Source organism: Meles meles, chromosome 7 (genome assembly GCF_922984935.1).
Source record: "Meles meles chromosome 7, mMelMel3.1 paternal haplotype, whole genome shotgun sequence".
NCBI lineage: Eukaryota > Metazoa > Chordata > Mammalia > Carnivora > Mustelidae > Meles > Meles meles.
Window position 1 is genome coordinate 7,007,901 of NC_060072.1, and position 25,865 is coordinate 7,033,765.

The 25,865-nt window shown below is 58.7% G+C and overlaps 2 protein-coding genes across 2 annotated transcripts in view; one reads left to right on the plus strand and one right to left on the minus strand.

Annotated features, from left to right (window-relative positions):
• The first annotated feature begins 3,575 nt into the window (after nt 1–3,575).
• Nucleotides 3,576–15,420, plus strand: POLR3H (RNA polymerase III subunit H). Its single transcript, XM_046013573.1, has 7 exons — nt 3,576–3,710; nt 3,898–4,027; nt 6,695–6,791; nt 12,179–12,265; nt 12,694–12,757; nt 14,094–14,295; nt 15,205–15,420. Exons 2-7 carry the CDS (start codon nt 3,917–3,919, stop codon nt 15,256–15,258), a joined length of 615 nt encoding a protein of 204 aa, XP_045869529.1. The 5' UTR covers nt 3,576–3,710; nt 3,898–3,916; the 3' UTR covers nt 15,259–15,420.
• Nucleotides 15,421–16,531: 1,111 nt separating this feature from the next.
• Nucleotides 16,532–25,865, minus strand: part of ACO2 (aconitase 2) — a 54,804-nt gene continuing 45,470 nt past the window's right edge. Inside the window, exons 7-18 of the mRNA XM_046013570.1 lie at nt 25,746–25,850; nt 24,693–24,784; nt 23,586–23,691; nt 21,947–22,104; nt 21,667–21,740; nt 21,079–21,190; nt 20,095–20,217; nt 19,724–19,879; nt 18,614–18,805; nt 18,109–18,241; nt 17,470–17,591; nt 16,532–17,053 (exon numbers count right to left, since the gene is read on the minus strand). Coding sequence (XP_045869526.1) covers nt 16,916–17,053; nt 17,470–17,591; nt 18,109–18,241; nt 18,614–18,805; nt 19,724–19,879; nt 20,095–20,217; nt 21,079–21,190; nt 21,667–21,740; nt 21,947–22,104; nt 23,586–23,691; nt 24,693–24,784; nt 25,746–25,850 — 1,511 coding nt within the window. The 3' untranslated portion in view covers nt 16,532–16,915. The remainder of the gene's footprint in view (nt 17,054–17,469; nt 17,592–18,108; nt 18,242–18,613; nt 18,806–19,723; nt 19,880–20,094; nt 20,218–21,078; nt 21,191–21,666; nt 21,741–21,946; nt 22,105–23,585; nt 23,692–24,692; nt 24,785–25,745; nt 25,851–25,865) is intronic.

Sequence of the window (25,865 nt, forward strand, 5' to 3'; positions counted from 1 at the left end):
GCTTCGTATTATTCCGCTCTGTGAGGCACCCTGTCTCATTTCTATCCTGTTCTCCATGACAGACAATCGTCTGAGATCGGTTCTGTTATTATCTCAGTTTTACAGAGACACCGCTGAGGCGCTGAGAGGTTCTCGGGCTTTCGCTCAGCCCCCGTGCGGTGGCGTGGGAACTCCATGCCCTTCACCACTCCCTGCTCTCTCCTCCTCCTCCTGGATTAGCTTCCAGCCCTGTCTCTCCCTCGCTCCTCCACTTAGCAGTGATTTCACTAGCCTTTTGTTCGTTCCCATATTTACAAGGCGGACACAGGACTAGGCCCGGAGGACGCAGAGGGACACGGCGCTGGGTCCGCTGCCCTTGAGCTTACAAACTGCCTTTGTGCGCGTCTGCAAGCCGTCTCGCAGCTTCCATGGAACACCGCCGAGAATGAATAAAGAAGCCAGGTCCCTGTTTTTCCTAATGAGGAAACCAAACGTGCCAACAAATCCCTGTTGCCGTCCCGTGAGCTGAATGCCATAAAAGAAGCCTGGGAACCCAGAACACTAACGCCGCAAGGCCAGCCCCATCCCCTCAGCCTGGCCCTCCTCCAGTTTCCCATCTCAGTGAAAGGCCCCCCAGCCCCCCAGGGCCCCTAGCCCTCCTGCCTTGGCTCCTCCCTCTTCCGTCCCTAGGTCACCCACCCTGTGGCGGAGACCACCCCCTGGAAACCTCTGGACTCTGCCCAGCTTCACGCTCCATGGCTACCAGACTTACTGGGGCCTTCTCTCACAGGAACCTTCCAGTAACTTCCTCCCTGGTCTTCACGTTTCCACCCCAGCCCCTTCCCACCCTGCTGCTGCGTCTGTCATTCCCCTGTTCTTACCATCCAAGGCTTCTCTTTGCCGTCCTTGGGCTAATAAAGTCCTGGCACAGCCCAGTGGTTAGGATCATGGGCTCTGGAGCCGGAATCCCAGCTCTGCCACTCATTAGCTGTGTGACCTTGTACGACCTACTTAACCTCTTTCTGCCTTAGATGAGGCAAAATGAGATGAGATAAATGAGAATGAGATAAACCAGATAATGATAATTATAGACCCTACTATATAGCTGTTGTGAGGATTAAATTGAATGCATATTATAGCGATAAGGCCCCTGTGATCCGGACCCTGCTGAGGTCTCCGATCTCACCGGTTCTTATCTCCCTGCTGAAATATTTTTAATTCTGAGAGCTTCAAATTCCATCCCTCTCTCCTTCTTCCCTGCAACCCCTCTGGGCTGAAGCGGGACCCGGGGTTCTCCAAAGCTGGGCACACAGTATGTTGTGTGAATGAATGAAATGAATGAATGAGGTAGGCATTGTGTTTGGGTTCTGATGGGTGAGTAGGAGTTTTCCAGGTAAAGAAGTGTTTGAGGTAGGACTCAAAGAACTTGCCCCACTCCAGTGCTTGGAGGACAGAAGGGAGGTCAGACAGGAGAGAAAGGCTGCATTCGGTCCAGACCTTTCCGTGGGCAGAGGATATTCATGAAGGGAGGGTTTTCAAGACCGAGTGTAACTGAGGCCAGGAGCCAGGGGTGTGGCTAAGCTTTAGCAGAGCTACGGAAAGGCCTGAACCAGGGTAGTAGCAGCGGAAATGCAATGAAGAAGGTTTGAGAGATTGAGGGAAAGACTTAATATCAGCTCCTCAAGAAGTCTCCTGAATGCCTCCTAGAAACCATATTAGGGGATCATGGGACTAAAGAGCTGAAGTAGCATTTCCCCCGTCTTCAAGTAGCTCAAACCCTAGGAGAGGCGGACAGACCTAAAAATAAAAATATGGATGCAGAGAAGGCCAAATTAAGTCTCACTGCAGCCAGCCTCACGCAGATATCTCCACACGTGTAAAATCTGCAAAGTGGAGCAGCGTGCATTTCCGAGTGCATCTCTCCTCTACCCCGAGACTTTTTTTTTTTTAATGTTTTTTTTTTTTTAAGATTTTATTTCTTTATTTGACAGAGATGACAAGCAGGCAGAGAGGCAGGCAGAGAGAGGGGGGAAGCAGGCTCCCCGCTGAGCGGAGAGCCCGATGCGGGGCTCGATCCCAGGACCCTGGGATCATGACCTGAGCCGAAGGCAGAGGCTTTAACCCACTGAGCCACCCAGGCGCCCCTACCCCGAGACTTTTTTTAAGTTCTCAAATTTTTATTTGGTTTAAACACACGGCAGTAGATTTCCACAGCCCGCCAACTTTTAAGAGGCAGTGCAGAGGTTTAGATGGGCCTGCTTGCACCACAGCCCGCGATCTCGGACGAGCTGCTGAATTGTCTTAGCCCAAGCCCATGTTACCCATCATAGGAAGATGAGTGGGGATGGCAGGGGCAGCAGGGGAGAGAGCAAAATGGGGCTAGAGGTGTGGGTAGAGGTGAGATCCTGCAGGGCCTTGCGAGTGACCATAAAGGTTTTGGACTTAATTATTTATTTTTAAGATATTTATTATTTGAGAGAGAGCGAGCACACCAGCAGGGCCTCGGGGAGGGGAAGAAGGAGAGGGACAAGCAGACTCCCTGAAAAGCAACACACACACTGGACCCCAGGACCCTGAGATCATGACCTGAGCCGAAGTCAGATGTTTAACTGACTGAGCTGCCCAGCGCCCCAGTTTATTTATTTATTTTAAGTAATCTCTACACCCAAGGTGTAGGCTTGAACTCACAATCTGGAGATCAAGAGTCACCAGCTCCACAACTGAGCCAGCCAAGTTTCGGACTTTATTATTAGTTATTATTATTTTTATATATTTAGTTTATTTTTTTATTATTAGTTTAATGGGAAACTACTGCGGTTGTTTTTTGGTCCCAATTTATTGCCACTTTTCAGTTGAGATGTAATCTGCAATTAAATGCACAGATCCTAACTGCGAGTTTGATGGGTTTTTAAAAATATTTTATTTTTAAGTAATCTCTATACCCAGCTTGGGGGCTTGAGCTCAAGACCCTGGTATCAAGGGTTGCATCCCCTGCCGACCGAGCCAGCCAGGCACCCCTGCCAATTGCATACACCTGTGAAACCCACCCCTTAGAAGAAGATACAAAACATTTCTTTTCTTTTCTAAGATTTTATTTATTTATTTGACAGACAGAGATCGCAAGTAGGCAGAGAGAGAGAGAGGAGGAGGAAGCAGGCTCCCCGCCGAACACAGAGCCCGATGCAGGGCTTGATCCCAGCACTCTGCGATCTGACCTGAGCCTAAAGCAAGGCTTTTAACCCACTGAGCCACCCAGGCGCCCCGATAGGAAACATTTCTATCACCCCCAGAAAGGTCCCGCCTGCCCCTTTCCAGTTAATTCTCCCACCTCCGGGGTACTGAGGGGTCTAAGCATCCTGTGCCGGCTTTTGGAAGGATCTCTCTGGTTGTGGCGCAGAGCACTACCCGAGACCAGGAATAAGAGAGCAAAGCATCCGCCCAGCAGGTGAAGTCTGGAACGCTCCGAGGTCGCCTAGCAACCAGAAAGCGCGGTCGGAGGACGGTCAGCTCCGCCCCGGCAGAAGGGGAGGCCCCGCCCCGCCCCGCCCCGCCCCGCGCCGCGTCGGGGGGCGGGCGAAGGCTTCTTATTGGTCTGTTCTCCGGAAGCGACGGGATTCGGAACCTCGCCCTAAGTCGGCTGCGTGTGGGAGCGTGGTGCGTGGCCACGGAGCGTGGCTCGTGGCGGGGCAGCGTGGGGTCGTGCGGTTGGTGCGCGCACCCCTCCCACCCGAGTAAGGGCTTCTCCCTCAGTTTCCTCACTTTGCAGAAGCCGAGGACGCCCCGCACGGGGCACCGGGTGCCCTACCGCGCAGCCCTATTGCCGGCCTTGGTGGTGGTGGTCAGGGGTGTCTCAGCGTTTGGGACGGGGCGGAGGGGGTTCGGCCCCAGACGGTGCGTGACTGACCCTCCCGCCCCCAGGGCCCCAGCGCGGGCCGGCATGTTCGTCCTGGTGGAGATGGTGGACACTGTGCGGATCCCCCCGTGGCAGTTTGAAAGGAAGCTCAACGACTCCATTGCGGAGGAGCTGAACAAAAAGTTGGCCAACAAGGTACTGGGCCGACGGGGTCGCTGACAGGCCTTGGCACCGGAGGGCCCAGCACTGCCCACCTGTCCTCTGCAGCCTGGCCTTGGTCGTGCCAAACCTTGGCCTTGGGCAAGTAGCGGAACCGGGTTTCTTCACCTGTAGGAGCGATAGGGGTAATCCCCCTGCATATGGGATGTTAGAGGGAATCAAAAAAGAAACTGGGGTTGAAAAAGGCCATTCTGACTGGGAAATGCTAGATTCCACACTGCCAGATTACTTTGCAATTTTGAGCAGGTGACTTACCTCGCTGGGCCTCAGTTTCCCTTTGTAAAATGGAAATAATAATGGTTGCCTAGTCGCACACTGTTTTCGTGAAGATGGACAGAGTTAAGGTCAGGAGGTTTATTTATTCATTCCTGCAGAAAAGTGTTTGTGCACCTCTTATGTGCTAGGCCCTGCATGTCTTAGTGACCGCTGGTCTGGGGCCTTCTCACTGCCTTTTCTGAAGTCACCCTCCCCTCAGTTACTCTGTGTCGTATCCCTCTTTCCTTCTTAGATGGTTAAGGTTTTTCTTGCCAGCCCCACGATGGCAGGGACCTTTGTCTTCTTCCCCACATGGTACCTTCATATTTGGCCAGAGCCTGGCACACAGCAGATGTTCCGTAATTGTTGACTGAATGAATGAATCAGACAAGGTTCTGCCCTGCGGTATGGTGGGGAGAGCAGATATGAATGAGAGGGACCCACAGTTGAGTATGGGATGACAAGTTGAGGTCAGTGCTGTGAAGGACAGGCCTTCGCAAGTCTCTGACAAGGAGAACTCTGCCTACAATGAGGGAGAGAGCAGCCTTGTTAGGGACGTGGCATTTGAGCTTGAGCTGAGAGATGATGCCGAAGAGGGGATTCATTTTTGAGGGTGGGATAGGGCTGTGCAGAGAAAAGAGTTGGGCAGGCAAAGGAAATAGCATGTGCAAAGGCCCTGTGGCAGGAGGGGATATTTCACCCATCATAACATGGCGGAGGCTGGTGTGGCCTGGGCAGAGGAAGAGAGGGGAGGGCAGACTGGAAAGGTACAGGGCAGGAACCAAGCTGCACGGGGCCTGCACGATCTCATGGTGGTTCTGGTCTTCATCCGTAGACCAGCAGGAAGTGATAGGCTTAGAAGGAGCAGCCAGAGCAAGGTTGGCTGGCCTTACACGGTCCCTTCCTTAGAGTGAGGTCATAGAAGGGAGGTGTATGGATCTGGGGAGCTGTTGGTGGAGAGAACTCATGAAGTCCTTAGTGGATGGCTTCTGGCTGCTTTGTGAGTTAGAAGGCCAGGGGGTCTGTGGCAGGATAAAGTGTGAGCATCGTGGTAAGAGGAGCTGTGAAAAGTCCAAGAAGGAAATGAAGTCCCTTTGGGGCCTTCAGTGACCTGTTGACATGAGTCTTCTTCTTCTTTTTTTTTTTTAAAGATTTTATTTATTTATTTGAAAGAGAGATAGCGATCACAAGTAGGCAGAGAGAGAGGAGGAAGCAGGCTCCCCGCCAAGCAGAGCCCAATGTGGGGCTCGATCCCAGGTCCCCAGAATCATGACCTGAGATGAAGGCAGAGGCTTTAACCCACTGAACCACCCAGGCACCCCCCCTTTTTAAAAAAAGATTTACTTATTTATTTGACACACAGAGAAAGAGATCGCAAGCAGGCAGAGAGCTAGGCAGAGAGAGAGGGGGAAGCAGGCTTCCCGCTGAGCAGAGAGCCCGACGTGGGGCTCGATCCCAGGACCCCGAGACCACGACCTGAGCCAAAGGCAGAGGCTTAACCCACTGAGACACCCAGGCGCCCCGAGATGAGTCTTCCGTATTTGAGTCATTTGAGAGGAGGCTGCACAGAAGAGGTCCATGGTCCAGCCAAGGGCACAGATCTTGTGCTGCCGAAGCCAGCCAGACGCTGCGTTCTCTGAGCTTCTTGCTAATCGTGGGACAGTCTGCAGGGTCTCTAATTAGGAGGTGGTGAAACTGGCGACAGATAAGATGATGCCAAGCGGGTCAGTGGTTTGGACGCTGTGGGAGTGGGGAGGGGGCATGGGATACTGTCTGCCTAGTCTCGGGCCCTTGGCCATGTGTCATTCTGTCAGCTGCAGTCCCTGTGGCCACGGCTGTGTCTCCTACTTTGTGTGCAGAATGGGGATTAGCCAGGACTCTGACACGGAGCTGTGAGTTCCAGCGTGGATCTGGGGACTTTGGGAAGTGGAGGTCTAAACCGAGGTTCCCTAGTTATCAGTGATCCTGACTAATAACAGTGGCCCATGGCTGACAGTGATTACTTCTAGCGTGTGAGCCAGACACTGGCACGGGGCTTCACATCCATTCTCCCTCTTTATTTAACAAACCTGCAGCCTCGGAGGTCCATTTTTGCAGATGGGGGAAACTGAGGCTCAGAGAAGGGACCTTGGTGGTCACGCAGTGGGTGTTGGAACTGGCACTGTCGCACTGTTACCAGGATCTGCCTTGTGACAAACGTCCCGCTCTTTCCAGAACTCCACACCCTTGGGAGGCCCCGACCCATGGTTACCTCAGATGGTGCCCCAGCTCAGTTCTGGCTATAAAATGGGGGTAATCGTATCGGCCCTGGGTGGTGAGGGTCTCAGGAGAGCATGCCGGGGAGCGGGACCTCAGTGTCACAGTGTGTGTGTACACGGGTGCACACAGGTCGTGTACAACGTGGGGCTCTGCATCTGTCTGTTTGACATCACCAAGCTGGAGGACGCCTACGTGTTCCCAGGGGATGGCGCATCGCACACCAAAGGTGGGTGCCCTTTCCTCTTTTTTTTTTTTTTAAGATTTTTTATTTATTCATTTGAGAGAGAGCGCGAGCGAGCCCATAAGCAAAAGCGGGGTGGGGGAACAGCAGAGGGAGAGGGAGAAGCAGACTCCCCGCTGAGCAGGGAGCCCGATGCCGGACTTGATCCCAGGACCCTGGGATCATGAGCTGAGCCGAAGGCAGATGCTCAACCCACTGAGCCACCCGGGCGCCCTGCCCTTTGCTCTTTGGCATTGGGTTTCTTGGGTTTGGTTTTTGGTTGTGGGAATCCTGGTCTAGGGATTGGGAGACCTGAGGCCTAGTCCTGCTCTGCCAGGAACTGACCAGGTGACAGTGGGCAGAATCTTCCCATTTGGGCCTTGGTTTCCTCATCTGTAAGAAATGGTGGGTGAGGAAATTCTTTGTTATTTTTATTTTTTTAAGGATTTTATTCATTTATTTGAGAGAGAGTGAGCGTGAGAGAGTGTGCATGTGCCAGTGGGGGGGGGGGGAGTGGGAGAGGGAAAGGGAGAGAACCCCAAGCTGACGCCTTACCGAATGTGGAACCCGATGCCAGGCTCGACCTCATGACCCTGAGATCCAGACCTGAGCTAAGAGTCTGTCACTACACGACTGAGCCAGATGCCCGACATCTGGCGGCCTCTCTTGCTCTGCGATTGTGGCTCCGTGTCTGTGCTCCCTTTGGTCTCGTTTATTACTGAGCTCTGCTCTGCCTGGCCTTCAGGCTGCTCAGTCTGGTTGGGGGGCGGCCAGAGAGGTGGGGGCACTTGGAGTGGTCCTTGCTGGGTTAAAAGTGGAGAGCAGGGGCACCTGGCTGACTCAGTTGGTAGAGAACGTGACTCTTGATCTGGGAGCTGTGAGTTCAAGACCCATATTGGGTGTAGGGATTACTTAAAAATAAAATATTTAAAAAAAAAAAAAAGTGGAGAGCAGAGGTGAGTGCATGTGTCGCTTCGGGAGGAGGCTAGCTGAGGGCGGGGGCCTTTGCGGGGCACTAGGACATAATGGTTAAGTGAAGCCTCTGAATTCAAATCCCAGCTTGGCCACTTACTGCCTCTGTGTCCTTTGCAGAATGTGTGTAAATCTTTCTGTGCTTCTGTTTCCTTGCGTATAAAATGTAGTTGACAATAGAGTTTCGATTACAAGACTGTTGTAAGAATACTAAATTAATATGTGCAAATGTCCTAGGATCGGTCCTTGGCACAGTGAGGGCTCAGTGGCTCCTAGATTTGAACTGTTTCTCCGGATTCTGTCGATCCTCTAAATGGGTTCTTCTGGGCTAGCCTGTCGCATCCCTGGCTGGGTGGGGGCAGATGGCCTCATGTGTCTGGTGGTTGGCAGACTAGCTGGTGGGGAGGGGGTTCCCGGGGGAGGGCTCATCTCTGCAGCCCGTGGTCCCATCTTCCTACTAGTGCCACTGGTCCCGCCTACAAGCAACTTCTCAAGCCTCTGCTTATAGCCCATTGGCCAGAGCAGGTCACGTGGCTGAGGCTGGGGCAAGGGAGGGGAAAATAGACCCCGCCTCCCGATGGGAGGAGCTGCCGTCCAGTAGCAAAGCGGGGTGCACCCTGGGAAGGGCAGGGCGGGTTGGTTACCAGGCCTGGACCATGTAGAGGGACGGTCCCCTTGGCTAGGGTCCTCAGGGAGGGAATGGGGCGTTCTCTCTCCTCCCTGAACCCAGCCAGATCAGAAGCAGGGGGCAAAGGGGGCTCTGAGGTGGGTCGCGCTGCCCAGAGGGTAGGCCTGCAGCTCAGCATCAACTCAGAGCTGTTGATTCACGGTCTTGGCAGCCCGCGGACGGCGGTTTAGCAAGGAGCCCGGGGCTTCTCACACGAGGCCAAGTGTCAGGAGCCCAGCCCTAGCCCGTCCTGGGCAGCCTCTGGGCACGGAGCTGTCGAGCATTCCCGAAAGTGCCATGAGGCTGCCTGGTGTCTGTGTCTAGGAATCCAGGGACGTAATTAGTTCATGGAGATGTCACGGTGCTCTGTGGACAGCCCCAGGAAACAGGCTGAATTTGTACGCACTAGGAGCACCTAGTGGAAAAACAAAACAGGTGACGTGAAAACAAGACCACGGGGCCTCTGTTCACAGAGGAAGGTGCCCTGGAGCTGAGCCCAGCCTCTGACTTAAGACAGTTGTCCAGGGGACGAGTGGTAAGAGGCACCAGAACTTCAAGGAAACCTGGGAGAAGAAAGTTGAAATTGAGGAAATTCTGTTCTTTGGTTTGGTTGTTTCTGCCACTTGGTGTAAGATTTTCACTGTGGGTTTTCATTGCCCCCCCACCCCCCACCCGCAGTGCGCCCTGGGCCCCCTCGTCCTCGGGAATGAGGTGTGAGGATTAGGGCCCAGGGTCAGGCATGTCACATGGACCTGAATTTGGCCCCCCCGCCCCCGCCTTCGGCAGGTAACTCCGCCAGTCTCGGCCTCAGGTTCATCATCTGTAAAATGGGGTCAGCGCTTGGAGCCGTGAAGCCCGTGTGGTCACGGAGCGCCGTGCAGGGTGACGTTCTGCTGTGGGGACCCATGGCCACGCCTCCAGGCTGAACCTCCATCCCTGGCCTTGACCTTGCTGCCCCCCCCCCAGGGCTGTGGCCGGGGCACGCGGAGGGAGGCCCCGGCACCACGCCACCCCCCTCTGCGTTGAGGATGCTTCATTTGCTTGTTGCCTTGTACGCCTTCTCCCCGGGCTGGATCGCTTCTCCTCTCTCAGAAGGTGCTCGCAGGCCGTCAGCGTCCGTGACTGTGACACTGTGCCCAGGTGTGCAGCCCCAGCTCTTGTCACTTAGAGTGCTTGGACGTGGCATTGGTGCCGTGTTCCCCTCGCCCCACAAGCCAGCCGGCCTGCCCCCCCCCCCAGAGCCCCCCAGCCCTGCCCCGCCACCCCCACCTGCTCGGACCTCCGGAGCAGACTCTCTTCTGCCCAGACTTCGCTTTGTTCTGTTTTCTCTTTTTGTAAGTTGTGCTAAAATACAAGATTCACCGTGTTAACCATTTCTCGTGCTAATTCAGTGGCACCGAGTACAGTCATGGCCGTGTGGCCACCCCCGGCCTTGTCACCTTCCCAGCCCGAAGCTCTGCCCCGCTTCCGCAGTCGCTCCCGGTTCCCCGCTGCTCCAGGCCCTGGAAACCACCGTTGTACTTCCCGTCTCTGTGAATTTGGCCACTCGGGGTACTTCAGGCAGGTGCCGTCATCTCGTGTCTGCCCTTTGCAGACACTCAGTGCATCCCGAGGCAGCCCCGCTTCTCCCGGGCCTTGGCCCGAGCCCGCACCTGAGAGCAGGTCCTCCTCTCGCTGGTCCTGCAGACCCGCCCAGGCTGCCTCTCCTGGCTCCCGTCTGCCCCCTGCGCACCCCGCGGCTCCCAGTACGGCCTTGGCCGGCCGGCTCTCCTGCTGGTCTGTAGCCTCGTTTGTTTTTATTTTTATTTTTTTTTAAATGTTTTATTTGACAGATCACAAGTAGGCAGAGAGGCAGGCGGGGTGGGGTGAAGCAGGCTCCCCGCTGAGCAGAGAGCCGGATGCGGGGCTCGATCCCAGGACCCTGGGACCATGACCTGAGCCGAAGGCAGAGGCTTTAACTCACTGAGCCACCCAGGCGCCCCTCCTGTTTGTTTTTAATGGGCATCTAATTTACTTGCCATAAAATTCACCCTTTTAAAGCTTACCACTCAGTAGCTTTTAAGGATATTCACAGAGCTGCGCAGCTGTCCCCGATCTAATTCCAGGACATTTTTCCCCGCCTCAAAAAAGCAGCCCCGTACCTGTCGGCAGTGGCTCCTCGTTCCCCCTCCCCCAGCTCCTGGCCAGCACTGACCTGCTTTCTGTCTCTGGATTCGCTGCTTCTGGACGTTTCGTGTAAATGGAATCACGCGGCATGTGGTTCTCTGCAACGGGCTTATTCCGTGCGATGCGATGCCCGCGAGCTTCATCCCCGTCGTGGCGGGTGTCTGCTCCCTTCCGGAGGCTGAGTGGTGTTCCGTTGTGTGGGGACACTCTTCGTTTCTGTCTTCGTCTGTCGATGGACGCCTGGGTTGGCCACCCTGTGTGGTGGTTCCAGACCAGAGCTCCCTGGGCGCGAGCCCACGTGCTGCTCTGTCCCCATAAGCCCGGTGCCCGCACTGGCCCTGGCACAGACTCGGCAGAGGCGCTGTGGACATTTGGTAAGCGGAACTGAACGTCGGGTCACGTGGGGGTCAGGGCTTTTCCACCCTGTGGATAAGTGACCCTTGGCTGCCCCCAGCTGCTCTCTGCAGGGTCAGCATGCGGCTCTGGTCGCCGGGAGGGTGGCGACACCAGCTGCCCCCCCCCTTCTTCCCTCATGCTTCCTGCCCGGCGGGGCCCCGGAGAGGCCGCCTGGCAGGGACCTGGGGGCCCCGTCGGCCCGACTGGCCTGAGGGCGGGATGGGCAGAGCGGGCGGCTGAGGATGCCGGGCGGGAGCCTGTGTGGGGATGAAAGCTGACCGAGGAAGGTAGAGTCCCCTTGTGCCCTGTCCGGTGGTCCGGAAAGACTCGGCAGACTCGGCGTCTTCCCCGGGGACAGCAGGGCGGAAGAGCTGTGTGGCGCGAGCAGGTGACGCAGCCCTCGGAGCTGCTTCCCCGTCCTCACAGCGGGGACATGTGACAGCCGACACGGGTGGGCCACGATGGGCCCCGTGTGACCGGCAGGACGTGGCCTCACGGTTCTCCTCAGGCCAGTGCTGGTCACCCCTTTGGGGGGTGTCAGGGGCAGGAGTGACAAGGTAATGGCTTCTGCCACGTCCTGGGGGTCCGTCTGTGATGTGGGCACAGACCTGACCTGCCATCTTCTGGGTGGGGACCACCAAAGGCAGCGCATGAGAACCCCCAGAGGCATTCTTGTTGGCCCCAGGCCTCTGCCCCGCCACGGCCCCCTCCATTTCAGAGCATTTCCAACTTCCTGTTCCAGGTCAGAGCTGGCCTGCGGCAAACTTTCACATCAGAGGGAGACAGTGAACTTGATCCTGAACCCGGCTCGCTCTGCCAGTTACTTCTGTCCTTTTTAGAATTTAAGGGAGTGAGTCTAGAGGGAGGGTCGAGCTGACTTTGGAGTCGTCCGCGGCCCAGAATCTGGGCTCAGGAGTGACTTGTCAGGTGGGCTTGGGGGCCAGCTCTCCACGGCCTGTTGTGGGGGCCGCGCTGTGGCCTTGAGCGGACAGCGCGTGGGTCCCTCCAGCTCCACTGGTGGGTCCGGACCCCCGGGGTGCTGGGTATGGATTGCTCAGTAGACTCCCAGCTAGCCGCAGGGCCTCCGGGTCAGCGGGCTGGCGAGTCCGGTCAACATGGGAAGCCGGGGCCGCCCCCGAGCGGCCATCCCTCACCTGCCGGCTCGCCCCTGACACTCTGCCTTCACTTCCAGTCCATTTTCGCTACGTGGTGTTCCACCCCTTCCTGGATGAGATTCTGATCGGCAAGATCAAAGGCTGCAGCCCGGAGGGAGTGCACGGTAACGGCGGCCCCAACTCCTCAGACGAAGCTGGGAGCACGTTGGGGCGAGTGGCCAGAGCAGCAAGCCTCCCTTCAGCTTCTGTGCTGGGCCGCAGGTCAGGGGAGGGGTCGGACGCAGAGGCAGAAGCTTCCAAGCTGTCAGGGAAGCCCGGGAGGGAGGGCGATACACAGCCCCCTCGTGCTCAGTGCAGGCCTCGGCCAGCTCCGGGCTTCACCGTGAGGACCTCGGGGTGAGCACAGCAGCAGCCAGAGGGGGCTCGGGGTCCCCAGCACCCTCTGGCTCCTGTTCTGTGTGGTGTCCGCTGCAGGTTTTGGGGGCTGAAAGGCATAGGCAGAGGCGCGGGGCTCCGAGCGGGGTGGGGGGCTCAGATTTCCATGGCGACAGCCGCCCCGGTCCCATGCTGTCACTTTCTTCATACGTCCCAGTCTCTCTAGGGTTCTTCGATGACATCCTCATTCCCCCTGAGTCGCTGCAGCAGCCGGCCAAGTTGTATCCTCCCAAGGTTAAAGTGGGTCACAGGGGAGCTCAGGTCTTTGCAAAGGACAGTCCCCGCTCCTCAGGGTGACCTTGGGGCCTGTGATCTGACCCTGCTGACCTGTGTGTCCACCCCCAGCCCCGGGCCTGCACGTGTGTGGTGCTGACCTGCCCGTGCCCGGGCCCTGTAGGGGGTGTGCTGTTCGCTTGGCTTAGGTTGTCGTCTCAGGGACCATCTCGGAGATCCCTGCCCTGGGGAGGTTTGCCCTGACTCGCTCCCTGCCCCCTCCCTGCTGTGTGGACATGGTTGAAGGCCTGACTGCCTGGTCCTGGGCTGGGTTGTTCCCCTCTGCTGGCTTCCCCCATTGCCCTGCCCCAGCCCTGCCCCAGCTGCACTGGGGTTGTGTGTTTCCGGGGCGTCCTCGCTGAGACTGCTCCCTGGACGGGACCCCATCTGGTCAGGACTGTGTTCCCTGCGGCCCAGTAGGGGCCCTGGCTCCCAGGGGTTGAGGCGCGACCCTGCATTGGGACGGCCACTAGAGGGCGCGGTGGCCCCGCGGTGTTGGCTGAGGGAGGGCGCGGGCTCTGCCGGGAGGTCCAGGTGCTGCGCTCAGGCCCAGAGCTCGTCAGGCAACCCGGTCCTGGCCGGCTGGGCCTCGTGCGGGCCGTGGGCCCTCAGGCGGGTGACCCTCCGTCTGCCGTGCTGTCCTCCCAAGCACCAGGAAGCTCATTGTGCTGTGTGTTCAGGGCGCAGCGGGAAGGGGTGCGGGGGACACTGCCCTGCTCCCACCGGCTCTCCTGCCACCGCCCCCCCCCCCCCCCCCCCCCCCCCCCCGTCTCCAGGCCCCCTGGGCGGGTCCCGCAGGAAGCACCTTCCAGTGACCTGCTTTCTGCCCTCTTCACTGCAGCCCTGCAAGGGTAGGCCTTGCCCCAGTCCCTGTGGACTGGGGGCCCCGAGGCACGGCCACTCCAAGCGTGGCAGCCGCCCCGAGAGGACACAGGGGCCGAGTCAGACCTGGCAGGGAGCGCACCCCGGGCCGCAAGAGGCCTTGAGAGGTGGGGCTCGCTCTGCTGCTGAGCCTGCTTCCTGCTCTGGGGTCCCGAGGATTGTCCCCACCTGGCTGTGGGGCTGGGTGGGGGAGCCCGTGCCCCCCAGCCTTCCCTCTCTCCGCTCCGTGGCCCGGATCTTGCCCAGCCTGGCCGCTCGCGTGTGGTATGGCCGTGGGCCCGCCTCTCCTCGACACCCCAGCCAAGGTGATCTCCCCGATCGGGTTTCCCCGGGGGCAGGAACCCCCCCCACCCATGGGCCCCCTCCCGCCTGGTTGTTGCCTTGACCCTGCGCCCCCACCAGCGACGAGGCCGAGCAGGTGTGGGTGTGGGAGTACGAGACCGAGGAGGGCGCGCACGACTTGTACATGGACACGGGCGAGGAGATCCGCTTCCGGGTGGTGGACGAGAGCTTCGTGGACACGTCCCCGACCGGGCCCAGCTCCGCCGAGGCCGCGTCGTCCAGCGAGGAGCTGCCGAAGAAGGAGCCTCCGTACACGCTTGTGGTGAGACGCTGACGCCGCGGCCAAGACTGAGGGCGGGGGGCGGGGGGCACTGGAGAAGCCAGGCCGGGAGCGGCTTCCGGGGGTGTTGACTTGGGGCTCCCGGCCTGGGTCCTTTCCCCGGCCAGGGTGCAGGTCCCTGGGGTGTTCTTAGTCACCTCGCCCTAGGGATCCTGTGTCAGAGGCCAGGCACGGCCTAACACTGGGAGCCACAGGCTCCTGACTCCAGAGGACGGAGCCCACACGGGTGACCAGGCTGCTGGGAGTCAGAGGTGTCAGAGGTCAGGCACGATGGTGGGGCTGCGGGAGGGAGGGGTGACCCTCTGTCAGGCTCCCCTACGGAGCAGGCCTGTGCACGGGGTAGCAGGGGAGCCATGACCAGATCTGACTGGGGTTCCCTGGGTCGTCTACCCTCACGAAGCGACAGCGATGCAGGACGAAGTGGGACACGTTTCTGGGCCCTGCTAGTAGGGTTTCCTTGGGTAATGTGCACTGCGGGTGGTTTTTGTCAAAATCTGGGTGGCCAAGGGCACCCCTCCCACACGTGTCTGGTGGCTGGGGCGCAGGATCACTGGGCCTTCCTGGCCGGACTGAGAGCATGTCCTGGCCCAGCCTGCCGGTGCCCATGTCTGGGCAGGGCCTGGGGGCGAGGAAGGGAACCAGACCTAGCTGAGGCCTTGAGGTCAGAGGCCATGCCCTTAGAGAACCAGTGCTCTCCCTAGAGGCCTCAGGAGAGGGGGCGGGAGAGGGGAGATGGGCTGTGTTCCGGGGTGCCAGCCCGGAGTGCTGGGGCGGCCCCTGATGTCCCCCCATCCTCTTGGCTGGTGTGTGCTGGCCCCACCAGTCCCTTCACCTCTCAAGGGGGCCCAAGCCCTGAAGGCAGATGAAATGGGCCCGTTTTCTCTCCCGCAGGGATCCATCAGTGAGCCGGGCCTGGGCCTTCTCTCCTGGTGGACCAGCAGCTAGCGGGGAGGACAACAGCTGCTCCCACAGATGCCGAGGCGCAGAGGGTGCGCCCCGCCAGCCTGGCCCCGCCCCTGCCGGAGCTACCCCCAAACTCCCACCGTCTCTCTGGACCGCTGCCTCTTGGCAACAGCACAGACTTTTAATAAACAGACGGTATCGTCAGGGAAGATCCACCCTTGTCTCTGTGATCGAAGGTCACCGAGCTGCCATAGCTGGACCCCACGTCCTTCCTCTCCCGGTTCACTTCTGTAGGTGACACCCCCCTGCCCCCACACCACCCTGGCAGGGCTTGGGGGTGGACCGAGTGTCGGCCTCAGGCGGGGCTCTGGGCGAAGCTTGGTGGCTCTCTAAAGTGACTGAGCGAGAGGCTGGCCTGGGTAGCTGCTCGGTGTTGTCAAGTCTTGACCTTTTAGGGACAACCGCCTTTTCCCCCACCAGCGGGCGAAGCTGGGGGCCTGCTCTCAGCCAAGCCAGCCCCGTCAGGAAAGTGGAGGCCGTGGGCTTAGGTGGCCCGAGGTCCGGGCTGGTGACCAGCTGTGTTATCCCTCCCCCCAGCAGGACAGCGGTCACTTGTGACTGCCACACCAGGAACCGTCTGTGGGCCTCCTGGCGACACCAAACCCCGGACGAGGGCAAACACCGCCTTGTTTACTCGGCAGAAGGGCTTTGCCAGCTGCCTCCCACCTCTTCTCTCGCTCCCGCAGAACCCGCAGCCTGGCTTCATGGCGCCACGGGACACGGTGTTTGTGTCAGGCAAGTCTCGCACTGAGGAAGGGCCCTCCTCGGAGCCCGCCTCCTGCTCTGGCCCTTTCTGCTTGCACAGGCGGAAGTGTAGGTCCTGCCCGTGGAGCGTCTCCACGGGGTGGGTGTGGGGAGCAGCTGCAGAACGACACCCGCCGCCACCTGTGCCCCAGGGCAGGGGACGGTGCACATCCCTGCCCAGCCGTGGCCTTGGGGGAGGTGGCCTGTAAGAGGGCATCTGGGCCCCCCTCAGGGTGTCTGGAGGGGTAACTCCGTGCCCAGGGGCAGGGGAGGCGCCATCTCGGCCCACCCTCCTGGCACCCAAGGGGGCTGTGCGGATGCTGGGGGGCAGGTAGAGGAGGCCGAGAAGACACAGGAAAGCTACCGTCTCACGTGTCCTTCATGGCAGTGGCGGGTCCGCTGTGGTGTGACTAGCGGGGGCGGTGGTGGGGGGGCTCTGCCTACCGGCTACAAAGACCCACCCTGAGCCATGGAGTCGGTGACAGTAGGGACACCACCACTCACACACAGGGACAGTCACTGAGTCTGGATTCTTATTTTCCTTGCAAGAGCAAAAGTTTCTTTAAAATCCTTGAGCCCCCAGTGAAATGAGGCAGGAGAACACTTTAGATGGGAGTCTCGTCATAAAAATAAATACAGTTGAATGGAGCTGCTCAAGGTCTGAATCAGACTAAAAATGGGAAGGCAGGGGGGCTGGAACATTCTTTTAAGACACCCCCCCAAACCATGGGTCACTGGGCGGGCTGAGGGCGGGGAGGCCAGGAGGCCTGACCACATCATCTCGGGGCAGGAAGCCATGGCTGGATCGGGGCGGATCCGGCTCTGATGAGGCGCAGGCCACACCGGCACCGGGAGCCAGTCGGAGGAGCAGGCGGGCGGGGTGCAGGGCCGGGCCTTAATGCTGCTGCAGCTCCTTCATCCTGTTCAGGGCGCTGCCGGCGCGGAACCACTCGATCTGGGTCTCGTTGAAGGTGTGGTTCAGGAGGATGGTCTCCTGGGTCCCGTTGGGGTGCTTGATGATGCATTTCAGGGGCTGCAGGGAGTCGGGGGAGGTAGAGCTCTTAGGAACATGGCCCTGGGCTCTGCTGCAGGGTCTGCAAGGTGGGGCACACTCGAGGTGAACCTCGGGGGCCGGGGGCCAGCCCAGGCTGGGGTGGCCACAGTGAGACGTGGATGGCATAGCTCCCAGGGCCAAGAGGGTCCCGCTCTGCACCGGCTCTTGGCCTGAGTGCCAGGCCTGAGCTAAAGGGGGTGGGGGGGGGCGGCTAAGCTGGCTCCACCCATCTCTAGGAAGGGACTTTCTTCCCTCCAAAGGGGGGTCCCTGGAGAATTTAAGGACCCTTCCAGCTGAAACAAAGACTCATGGGAGGAGCAATTGGGGCCAGAAACGGGTGGAGGAGGAGAAGCAAGGTGGTGTTCCTGACCCGCCCTCCTTCCCCGGCCCCTGACCTTGCCAGGAGCAAAGTCTTTCAGGCCCTGGATGGTCAGCTTGTCCACGGGGTGAATCTTGTTGTAGTCCGCTGGGTCGGCGAAGGTGAGGGGCAGCAAGCCCTGCTTCTTCAAGTTGGTTTCTAGAAGGCAGAGGACACATGGGGTCCATAGAGTGCCAGTCCCCGCTTCTCTGCTCGGGGAGCCTCACCAGCCTAAGAGCTTCCTTTTCTAACCCCAGCGAGGGCGCTGGGACAGAGAGGCACCTGGTCCTGCCATCTGGAGACAACTGCGCAGAACTGAAAGGACCGGGGCGGCTATAGCCCCGGAGACGGAGTACCTTCCACCCAAGCCTCTCCCAGCGGCTGGGGTCTCCGCTGGCTTCCCCGCAGACGCTCAGAGTCAGAAAATCCTCTGACCAGTGGATTTCCGCTGCTTGGGTCTGCAAGTCTGGAAGCAAGTTCCCACTTCAGGAAGTTGTGGGCCCCGGACTCAACGGAACTCGGAAGGGATGGAGACTGGTGGGAAACGGGAGCCGTGGACACGGCGTGGAAACCAGGCTCGTGGCTCCAGGCCTGCCTCCACTGCTGGGGGGGGTCGGATGACCACAGGCTGCTGGTGAGGGCGATCGGATTTGGCTGGACCCAGGCTCCACCTTACCGTGGATCCTGGCAAAGCTCTTGGTGATGATGGCCCGGCCCCCGAGGTGGCGAGGTTCCAGCGCTGCGTGCTCCCGGCTCGAGCCCTCCCCGTAGTTCTCGTCTCCGATCACCACCCACCGGATGCCGTGTTTCTGTCAGGCAAGTGAGGCCACTGTGAGGGACGCTGCCCCCCCCCCCCCCCGCTGTCCCTGGGCTTCCTGATGTTCACAGGTCAGGGGGCTAGAGAGGCCCCTCCTTGCCTAGGAAATCAGGTGAATCGGGCCCCAGTGAGGCCCTGAGGGGACAGAGGGCATCAGATGTGGGCCCTGACTCTACAAGGGGCCTGGGGAGGTGCTCAGGACAGAGGCAGGACTGGGGGGAAGGCCACAGGGTGAGAGCAGAGCCCAGGGGTATCGATGGGGGGACACAGGATGGGCCCCATGGGACCAGGGCCCCCTTCAACTGCAGAGCTACTGGTGTGGGCTCCGGGGGGGGCACCCCTTCCATCACTGATGTGGACCCACCTTGTAGTAGCGGGCAGTGTCAGGGACAGGTCCGAACTCCTGGGTGACAGCGTTGCGCACGGAGTTGGCCTTGCCGTTTTCGATGTTGATGGCGCCGATGAGCAGGTTATTGGAGATGTTGTCCAGGTGTCCGCGGAACTTGAGCCAGGGGCCAGCGGCCGAGATGTGGTCAGTGGTACACTTCCCTTTGACCTTGGATTTGTGAGAAGAGAGGACAGAGATCAGGGCATGGCGCGAGAGAGGCGGAGGAAGGGAGAAGCCCTCTAGAGGCTGGCAGCAGGCCCAGCAACTGCGACCCAGGAAGGTGACGAGGACAGCAGGTCTGGCTTTAGACACACAGTCTGCCGCCCTGGCCTTGCCACACTTTGACCACAAGGGCTCAGGCAAGACCGTCCCCAACCCCTCGAAGGCCCTGGACTGCTCAGTGAGTGGTCTGGGACAGGCCACTCGCAGGGGCAGGGGCTGGACAGGCAGGTCTGCTCACTCAGGCTTCAGACCCAGGCCCCCAGGCAAGTGCAGCCCCGGCAGGAAGACCGGCTACGGACCTCAGGCTGGACGCAGAGGAGCCCGAGGAGGTGTCTTGGCTGGTGACCGCTTTTATCTATCACGTGGGCTTAACACTGGCTGCCGCTGCCGAAGGGCCCCCGTCAATAGCAGGACATCATGGCTGACGTGGGTCCCAGGCCTCTGGGCGCACCACAAAGGCTTGCGTCTGCCTGGCTCCCAAACACAGGCCAGGCCAACCGACGCCCAACCGAGGGAGCAGAGGCCTCCATGGCTTCTGGAGCCCTTGTGGTCAAGCCCCAGAGGTGTGGAGACCTGGTGCCCTTCTGGTCCTCCCTGCACCGCACCCACTGCCTATGGCCGCTGCTGGTGGCCCTCACCAGTGCCGCCAAGCACCCCAGACACCACCGGCCACACCCAGCTCAGCCCGGCAGGGGGCGGAAGAGAAAGGGACACTGGGCTGTGGAGGCCCCCGCCCCAGGCCTGACCTTCCCCGCTGGGGCCCAGGGGAGAACTTGTGGTTTCTCAGCCCTTCCGGCTGAGGGCAGGGCCTGGGCCAGCCAGGGCTGTCCTCCCCCGTCCCCCGCCCCGTCGCTGATCGCTGACCTTGATGAGGATCTGCAGGTCCTCCAGGTCTTTGCCATCCCACTTGTCAAAAGGCTCCAGGAGCTGCAGGCGTTGGCTGGTGGGGCTCACGTCTACTCGCTGCCCGCTGCTGTCCGTGGGAGGGTGCTGGTAGGTGTCCTGCCCAGGGTCAAACTCCTGCAGAAGATTGGGACGTGCTCGGGGGCTGAGTCCTCAGTCCCCACGTAGAGGCGCTTGTAGAAGGCAGCCTCCCGTGTCCCCTGCCTTCCCCTCCGGTGCACGGAGCTGCCTCGTTCTCACTCCCAGGGTGGTCCTGCGTGCCCGGGAGGGGCAGGGCCCCAAGGCGCCCAGCCCACAGCGGCTGAGAGCACAGGGCAGCGGCGCCTGCTCACCGCCCGGGGAAGCTCGTCCGCATCTGGGGCCTCCAGCTTGAATTTCTTGCCGTCCTTGCCCGTCAGGAAGTCAGTCTCTGGGTTGAACTTGAGGGTGCCCGCAATGGCCAGCGCTGTGACAATCTGGAATGGAGGTGGCCCGCTGCTGATTAGTAGCCAACACCACTCCTGTCACCATCCCCCCAGCAGGAGCCCAGACGGAAACGGAGCACGGAGCAGGTACACCTGAGTCCTCCCCATATAAGTCCTCCCCAGAGGCCAAAGCTGCAAGAACGTCTCTGGGGGCTTGGGCCACGGCCTGGGCCTCTGTACCCTCCGGGGGGCAGTCTCCTCCCCTCACAGACACGCTGCTGCGACAAAATCTTCAACGGGCAGCTGAAGACAGAAGGAAGGTGCCGCCTCTCCAGTCATTTTTAGCAAACACAAGTATTTCTGGAACATTCACTTCAAGTCAAGAAACTGCCCGGCCAGCTCAGCGGCAGAGCGTGTCACTCCGTCTCGGGGCGGGGAGTTGGAGCCCTGCATCGCGTGTAGAGATTACTCAGTCATCCCATAAAAGACACAAAGGCCAGAAAGCCTGGCCGTGCGCTGACGACGGCTGAGGCTAAAAGCCCGCTGAGCCCCGAGCACTCGGCGCAGCGCTCTTCAGAGGCCGCCTTCCCGGTGGAGACGGTCTAGCACTTTCCATCCTCATCCTGTGACCCTGACAGGACCCTCGGCACAGGGCAGAGTGACACGGCCAAGCCCACATGACTGGGTAGAGGCAGAGCTGCCCTTTCTCCCGGGCAGTGATTCCAAGCACCGGCTCGTGACCGTAACTGTGACGCTTGAGGCCTGGGGCTCTTGGTTTCCACCCAGACAGCCCCTCGCTCTGCAATGCCAACCCTCGCGCCGCAGCCCCACAGGCTCCATATCGCCCACCGACCAGCCAGGGGCAGGGCCGCAGAGGCAGTCCCGAGTCACGGCCCCAATGGGCAGGCTCACCTCCGGGGACGTGACAAAGGCGTGGGTCTCGGGGTTCGCGTCGTTGCGGCCTGTGAAGTTCCTGTTGTAGGAGGTGACGATTGTGTTCTTCTCCCCCTTCTTGATGTCCTTCCTGCCAGGCCAGAGGAGACAGGGCTAAATTAAGCGTGTCTGCCCTTGTCACCGAGCCCATCGCGCCTGGTTTATAACCGAGAACAGGGCATGGAAAGACCCCGAAACAGCCACCTCCTCCCGCAGACCACTGACTCACGCAGACACAGGAGGGAGCGGGGGAGATCACAGAGGTTTGCTGGGACACACATAAGGCAGGTAGAGACCAGACCAAGGCCCGAGTTTCCTGACTGGGGGCCACTGCCTCCGTTCAAATGGCTCCGTCAGAGCCCCTGGCCTGCGTCTGGCTTCAGCCAGGTGGCTGCTCCTTCTCTTTACTTCCAGCCCAACTTTCCAGTCCTTCCTAGAAAAGTCTTCTAATGTGCAGTAGCTCCCGAAGCTAGAGGCCGGGGTCTGAGTCTCTTCTCTCCACCCAGTAACACTCCCCCTCAATACCTGGGGCTCCAACGGGTGTCCGATCAGGGGTGAGCCTCTCACCTGTCCCACTGGCCGATGCAGGGGCCACAGGCATTGGCCAGGACGATGCCGCCCACTTCCCTGAGGATTTGTGCCTGCAAAGAGAGGACGGGCACGGTCAGAGGCAGGCTGATGGCTGAAGGGCAACAGTGGGTCAGGAGTTTGAGTGATGAAGAGCCATTCTGGAGCCCCGGGGCAGCTGTGGGGGGGACCTGTACCCGTCCCAGCCGGTCCCAGCGGACAAGCCACGTTGTGCAGCGGTGGGGAGAGGGAGCCAGGGGCAGGGTGTGTGGGCACTCACATAGCCGTCCCGCTCGATGGTGGCACGGATCTGCTCAGAGCCTGGTGTGATGGTGAACTGGGACTTGCACTTGAGTCCATGGGCCAGCGCCTGCTTGGCCACGGCTGCCGAGCGCCCCATGTCCTCATAGCTGGAGTTGGTGCAGCTGCCGATCAGACCTGGTGCATTGTGGGTGGTGGGGCCAGGGGTCAGGACCAGAGGTCTCCACCTGACCTCGACTATCCAGACCTGGGGCTGTTCTTAACGGAGACGAGTTGGAAGCAGTCCGGCTCTAACAACACGGGACAGGCTGCTCCACAGCCCAGCCGTTAAGGGGAAGACGATGTGGCCAGTGACGAGTCAGAGGGCTCACTCCGGAATACCACCCGTGACCACACTGGATCAGGGCTTTTAGGAGATAGTTAAAAGTGCCTGGGTGGCTCAGTGGGTTGAAGCCTCTGCCTTCGGCTCAGGTCATGATCTCAGGGTCCTGGGATCGAGCCCCACATCCGGCTCTCTGCTCAGCGGGGAGCTTGCTTCCTCCTCTCTCTCTGCCTGCCTCTCTGCCTACTTGTGATCTCTGTCTGTCAAATAAATAAATAAAATCTTTAAAAAAAAAAAAAAGTTCCTTCTTTTAGAGGCGCCTGCGTGGCTCAGTTAAGTGACTGCCTTCAGCTCAGATCATGATCCCCGAGTCCTGGGATCGCATCCCCTATCGGGCTCCCCACTTAGTGGCTTCTCCCTTTGAGTCTCTCCCCTCATGGTCTCTCCGCTCTCTCAAATAAATAAACAAAATCTTTTTTAAAAAGTTTCTTATACTTTTTTGAGTATTCTCTCCTTTTTTAATTGCTTTATAATCAGGGAGAAAAAGAATTTTTTTCCAAATCTATGATTGTTCAAAAAGTCAAAGACTGGGACGTGTTATTGAGAGACCTCAAGACAGTCTTACTCATCAGTTTAGCGATTTTGCTTCTAATGAAATCACCGTTTTTTTGCACATTTGCTTCAACCGCTGAGTGTGAACACTGTTTTACGACAGACCGTGGAAAGCGCTTTGCCCGCGTTAACTGGCCCCCACACCCTACCCGCACTGACAAGTAAACACAGTATCACCCTTGTTTTCCAGAAAAGGAACGGGGACACAGGAGGGTAACATAACTTGCTCAGGGTCACCCAGCTCTGTGGTACCCAACGCCACCTGGCTCTGTGGTCCACGCTGTAGTCACATTGTCCAGTGACAAGAGCAGGGACCAGTCACAATGACACGCCAGCGTGTCTGTACATGTGAAGCGCGTGAACGGAAATCAGGCAACGGGGTTGGGCTGATGAAATGTTCATAAGACAAAAGCAGACACACGTCGATATGTACACAAGTGTGGAAAGAACCCTTCTAGGAGCTCCTCGAGCTGGTTTCTGGCTGGGGGGTGAAGACGAGGAGTTTTAAAAATTCATTTGTTTGTGAATATCCACTACAATGAGCACATACTTCTTTTTGTTATTACATAAAAAGCAATTTTTTTTAAAAAAGCCTTACAGGAGAAACAGACTCAGAAAGCGCCTGGGACCTTTAGGAAGTGGCCCCTGGTGCAGGCAGGCGTCTGCAGCCCCGGGCAGGCCCCGGTCCCAGCCTTCCGAAGCCGGCAGAGTGGGAGCTACTCACCCACTCGGATGTCCAGGGGCCACCCTTCCTTCTCCGCCACGGCGCCCACTTCTGCCACAGGGTGAGCCAGGTCAGGGGTGAAGGGCCCATTGATGTGAGGCTTCAGCTGAAGAAACAGAAAGGGCGGAGAACAACTCGTGGGGGGTGGAAATCTTAAGACTGTTCTCCAGAGGCTGCGTGGTTCCCTCTCTCCCAGGTCCTCGTGGAGGACCCGGGAGGCTGACTTCGAGCTCAAACCCAGGAACACCCGAGCGGTGGGCTGGGTACATGTGTCAGCTCCGGGATCCGTCCAACCCTGCCAGGTGCAAATTATCTCCGTGCAGATGAAGGAGGTGGCGTGCCTTGCTCAAGGTCGCTCAAGGTCACAGCGTAGGAGATGGCAAGAGCATGGAACGAAGGAAGGACATCAGCATCATGAGTCTGTCTCCTACGCTGTGCTCTGTAATCAACCTCAGCACAAAAGCAGACTTAAAGCCAGGTGCTTTGTCTATGATAATACTTACCAATAAATGCAAAAAAACTTGACAAAGTGCACGCGGCTCTCAGTACAATGTGCCCAATTATTACTACATGAATTAGTGAATTTAAGTCCCATGGCCAACTGAGACTTTACACAAGATAAAGTGAGGCCCAAAGAGGTTGAGGAACTCGCTCAAGGTCACAGGCTGAAGTTGGCAGGGTCAGGAATTCTGACCGGAACTCATAAAGACCGGCCTAAACCCTCAACCAGTCTACTTGGCTACTTCCTTTCCTCCGGCCTTCCAGATGCTCACTCTGGTCTGCAGGTCTCAGTGCGCCAAACACTGCCCAAGCCTGGGCATCTTGGGCTGTGACCTCTGAACTGAGACAACAAAGCAAACTCCAAGGCAGAATCTTGGATTCTGCTAATGCCGAGGTGGAGGCAAACTGAGCCAGTTTCTGAATCACCAGCCACAGCCACCTCTCCCACCCGACCGCAGCCTGAGGGGACAGCAGTTTGCAGGGGCACTGGGGAACCACAGGCCCAACTGCCCTACTGGGTATGCAGGCAGGGTCCCCTAGGAGTCCCCAGATGGGGCCTGAACTCGCCACCCACAGAAATTCCTTGGAGCCAACTGCCTTCCTCACCTCGCTGAGGTTAATTTCAATCAGTTGGTCGTAATGGCAGCCAGGGTCAGGTACCAAGTGATCCTTGTACTCATCGGCTAGTTTGGCAATGTCTGAAACCAATGAGGGAGGGAGAGTAAAGCATGCGGGACAGAACCTGGTCATGAGACCGCCCAACCATCCATCCATCCATCCACACACACACCCATCCACTCAAGCCAGTTCCCTGGCACCTGTTAAACCGGGCCACGGCACTGACTGAGCAAACAAACAAATGATGAAAACAGCACAGGACACAGTCCCTGCCCTCAAGGAGCGCGCAATCTAATGGAGGAGCGATCAGTGAGCTGGAAGTTACATGACGATACAACAGACACACGGGAACAGGGATCACAGAAGTAACAACCGAGGTTCCGAGTCCGGGAATGCTTCCTGGAAATGAGAAGCACTGAATTTTGAAGAAGGTACTTGATAGGAAAGAGAGGGACGGGACTGCCAGGCAGCACTCCCATGTGTTCAGCGCCTAGAAGCAACTGGACAAGCTCTCCCCACGATCCCTGGCCTCTCGCTCTGCCAGCCACCCTTGTTCATCTCCCTTCACGGCGACCCCTTCCATGGGCCCGATTTCTTCCCCTGAGCTTCAAAGAAGCCAGGCTAGAACTTCAAGGAAATCGTGGGGGAGACTGGCAAAGTGATTCTGGTTCCAAATGTTTTTCCTCCTACTGGGCAGGAATCACAAACAGAAACAGAACCATGTCATTTCCAGAGCTTCCTGTAGGGGGCACCAGGGGCCAGACCAAAAAGACCCTGGGCCTGGCCATCCTTTCAGGTGGAACTCCATTCCAATCCCAAGGCAAAGGGATCACAAACTTAGACGCCAGGCCTTTCGAGAAGCTGCTGGAGCTGCAGACACCCTACTCCGCAACAGTAACACACACACGTAATTTTCCACACCCATGTGAAGCCAGTCTGGAAACACTAGATTAAAGACTCCGGCCCCGAAGGGAAAGGTTTAGCTCAAAGGTCTCCCTGCACCACGACTGTCCCGCCACTCCCCCGGCCCGGCGGGCTCACCCTCCCGGCCTGTCTTGCTCAGGTACTTCTTCATCCTGTGGTTGTATGGGAACACTGATGTGGTGGCCCCGATTTCTGCGCCCATGTTGCAAATTGTCGCCATGCCTGGAGAGAAACAGA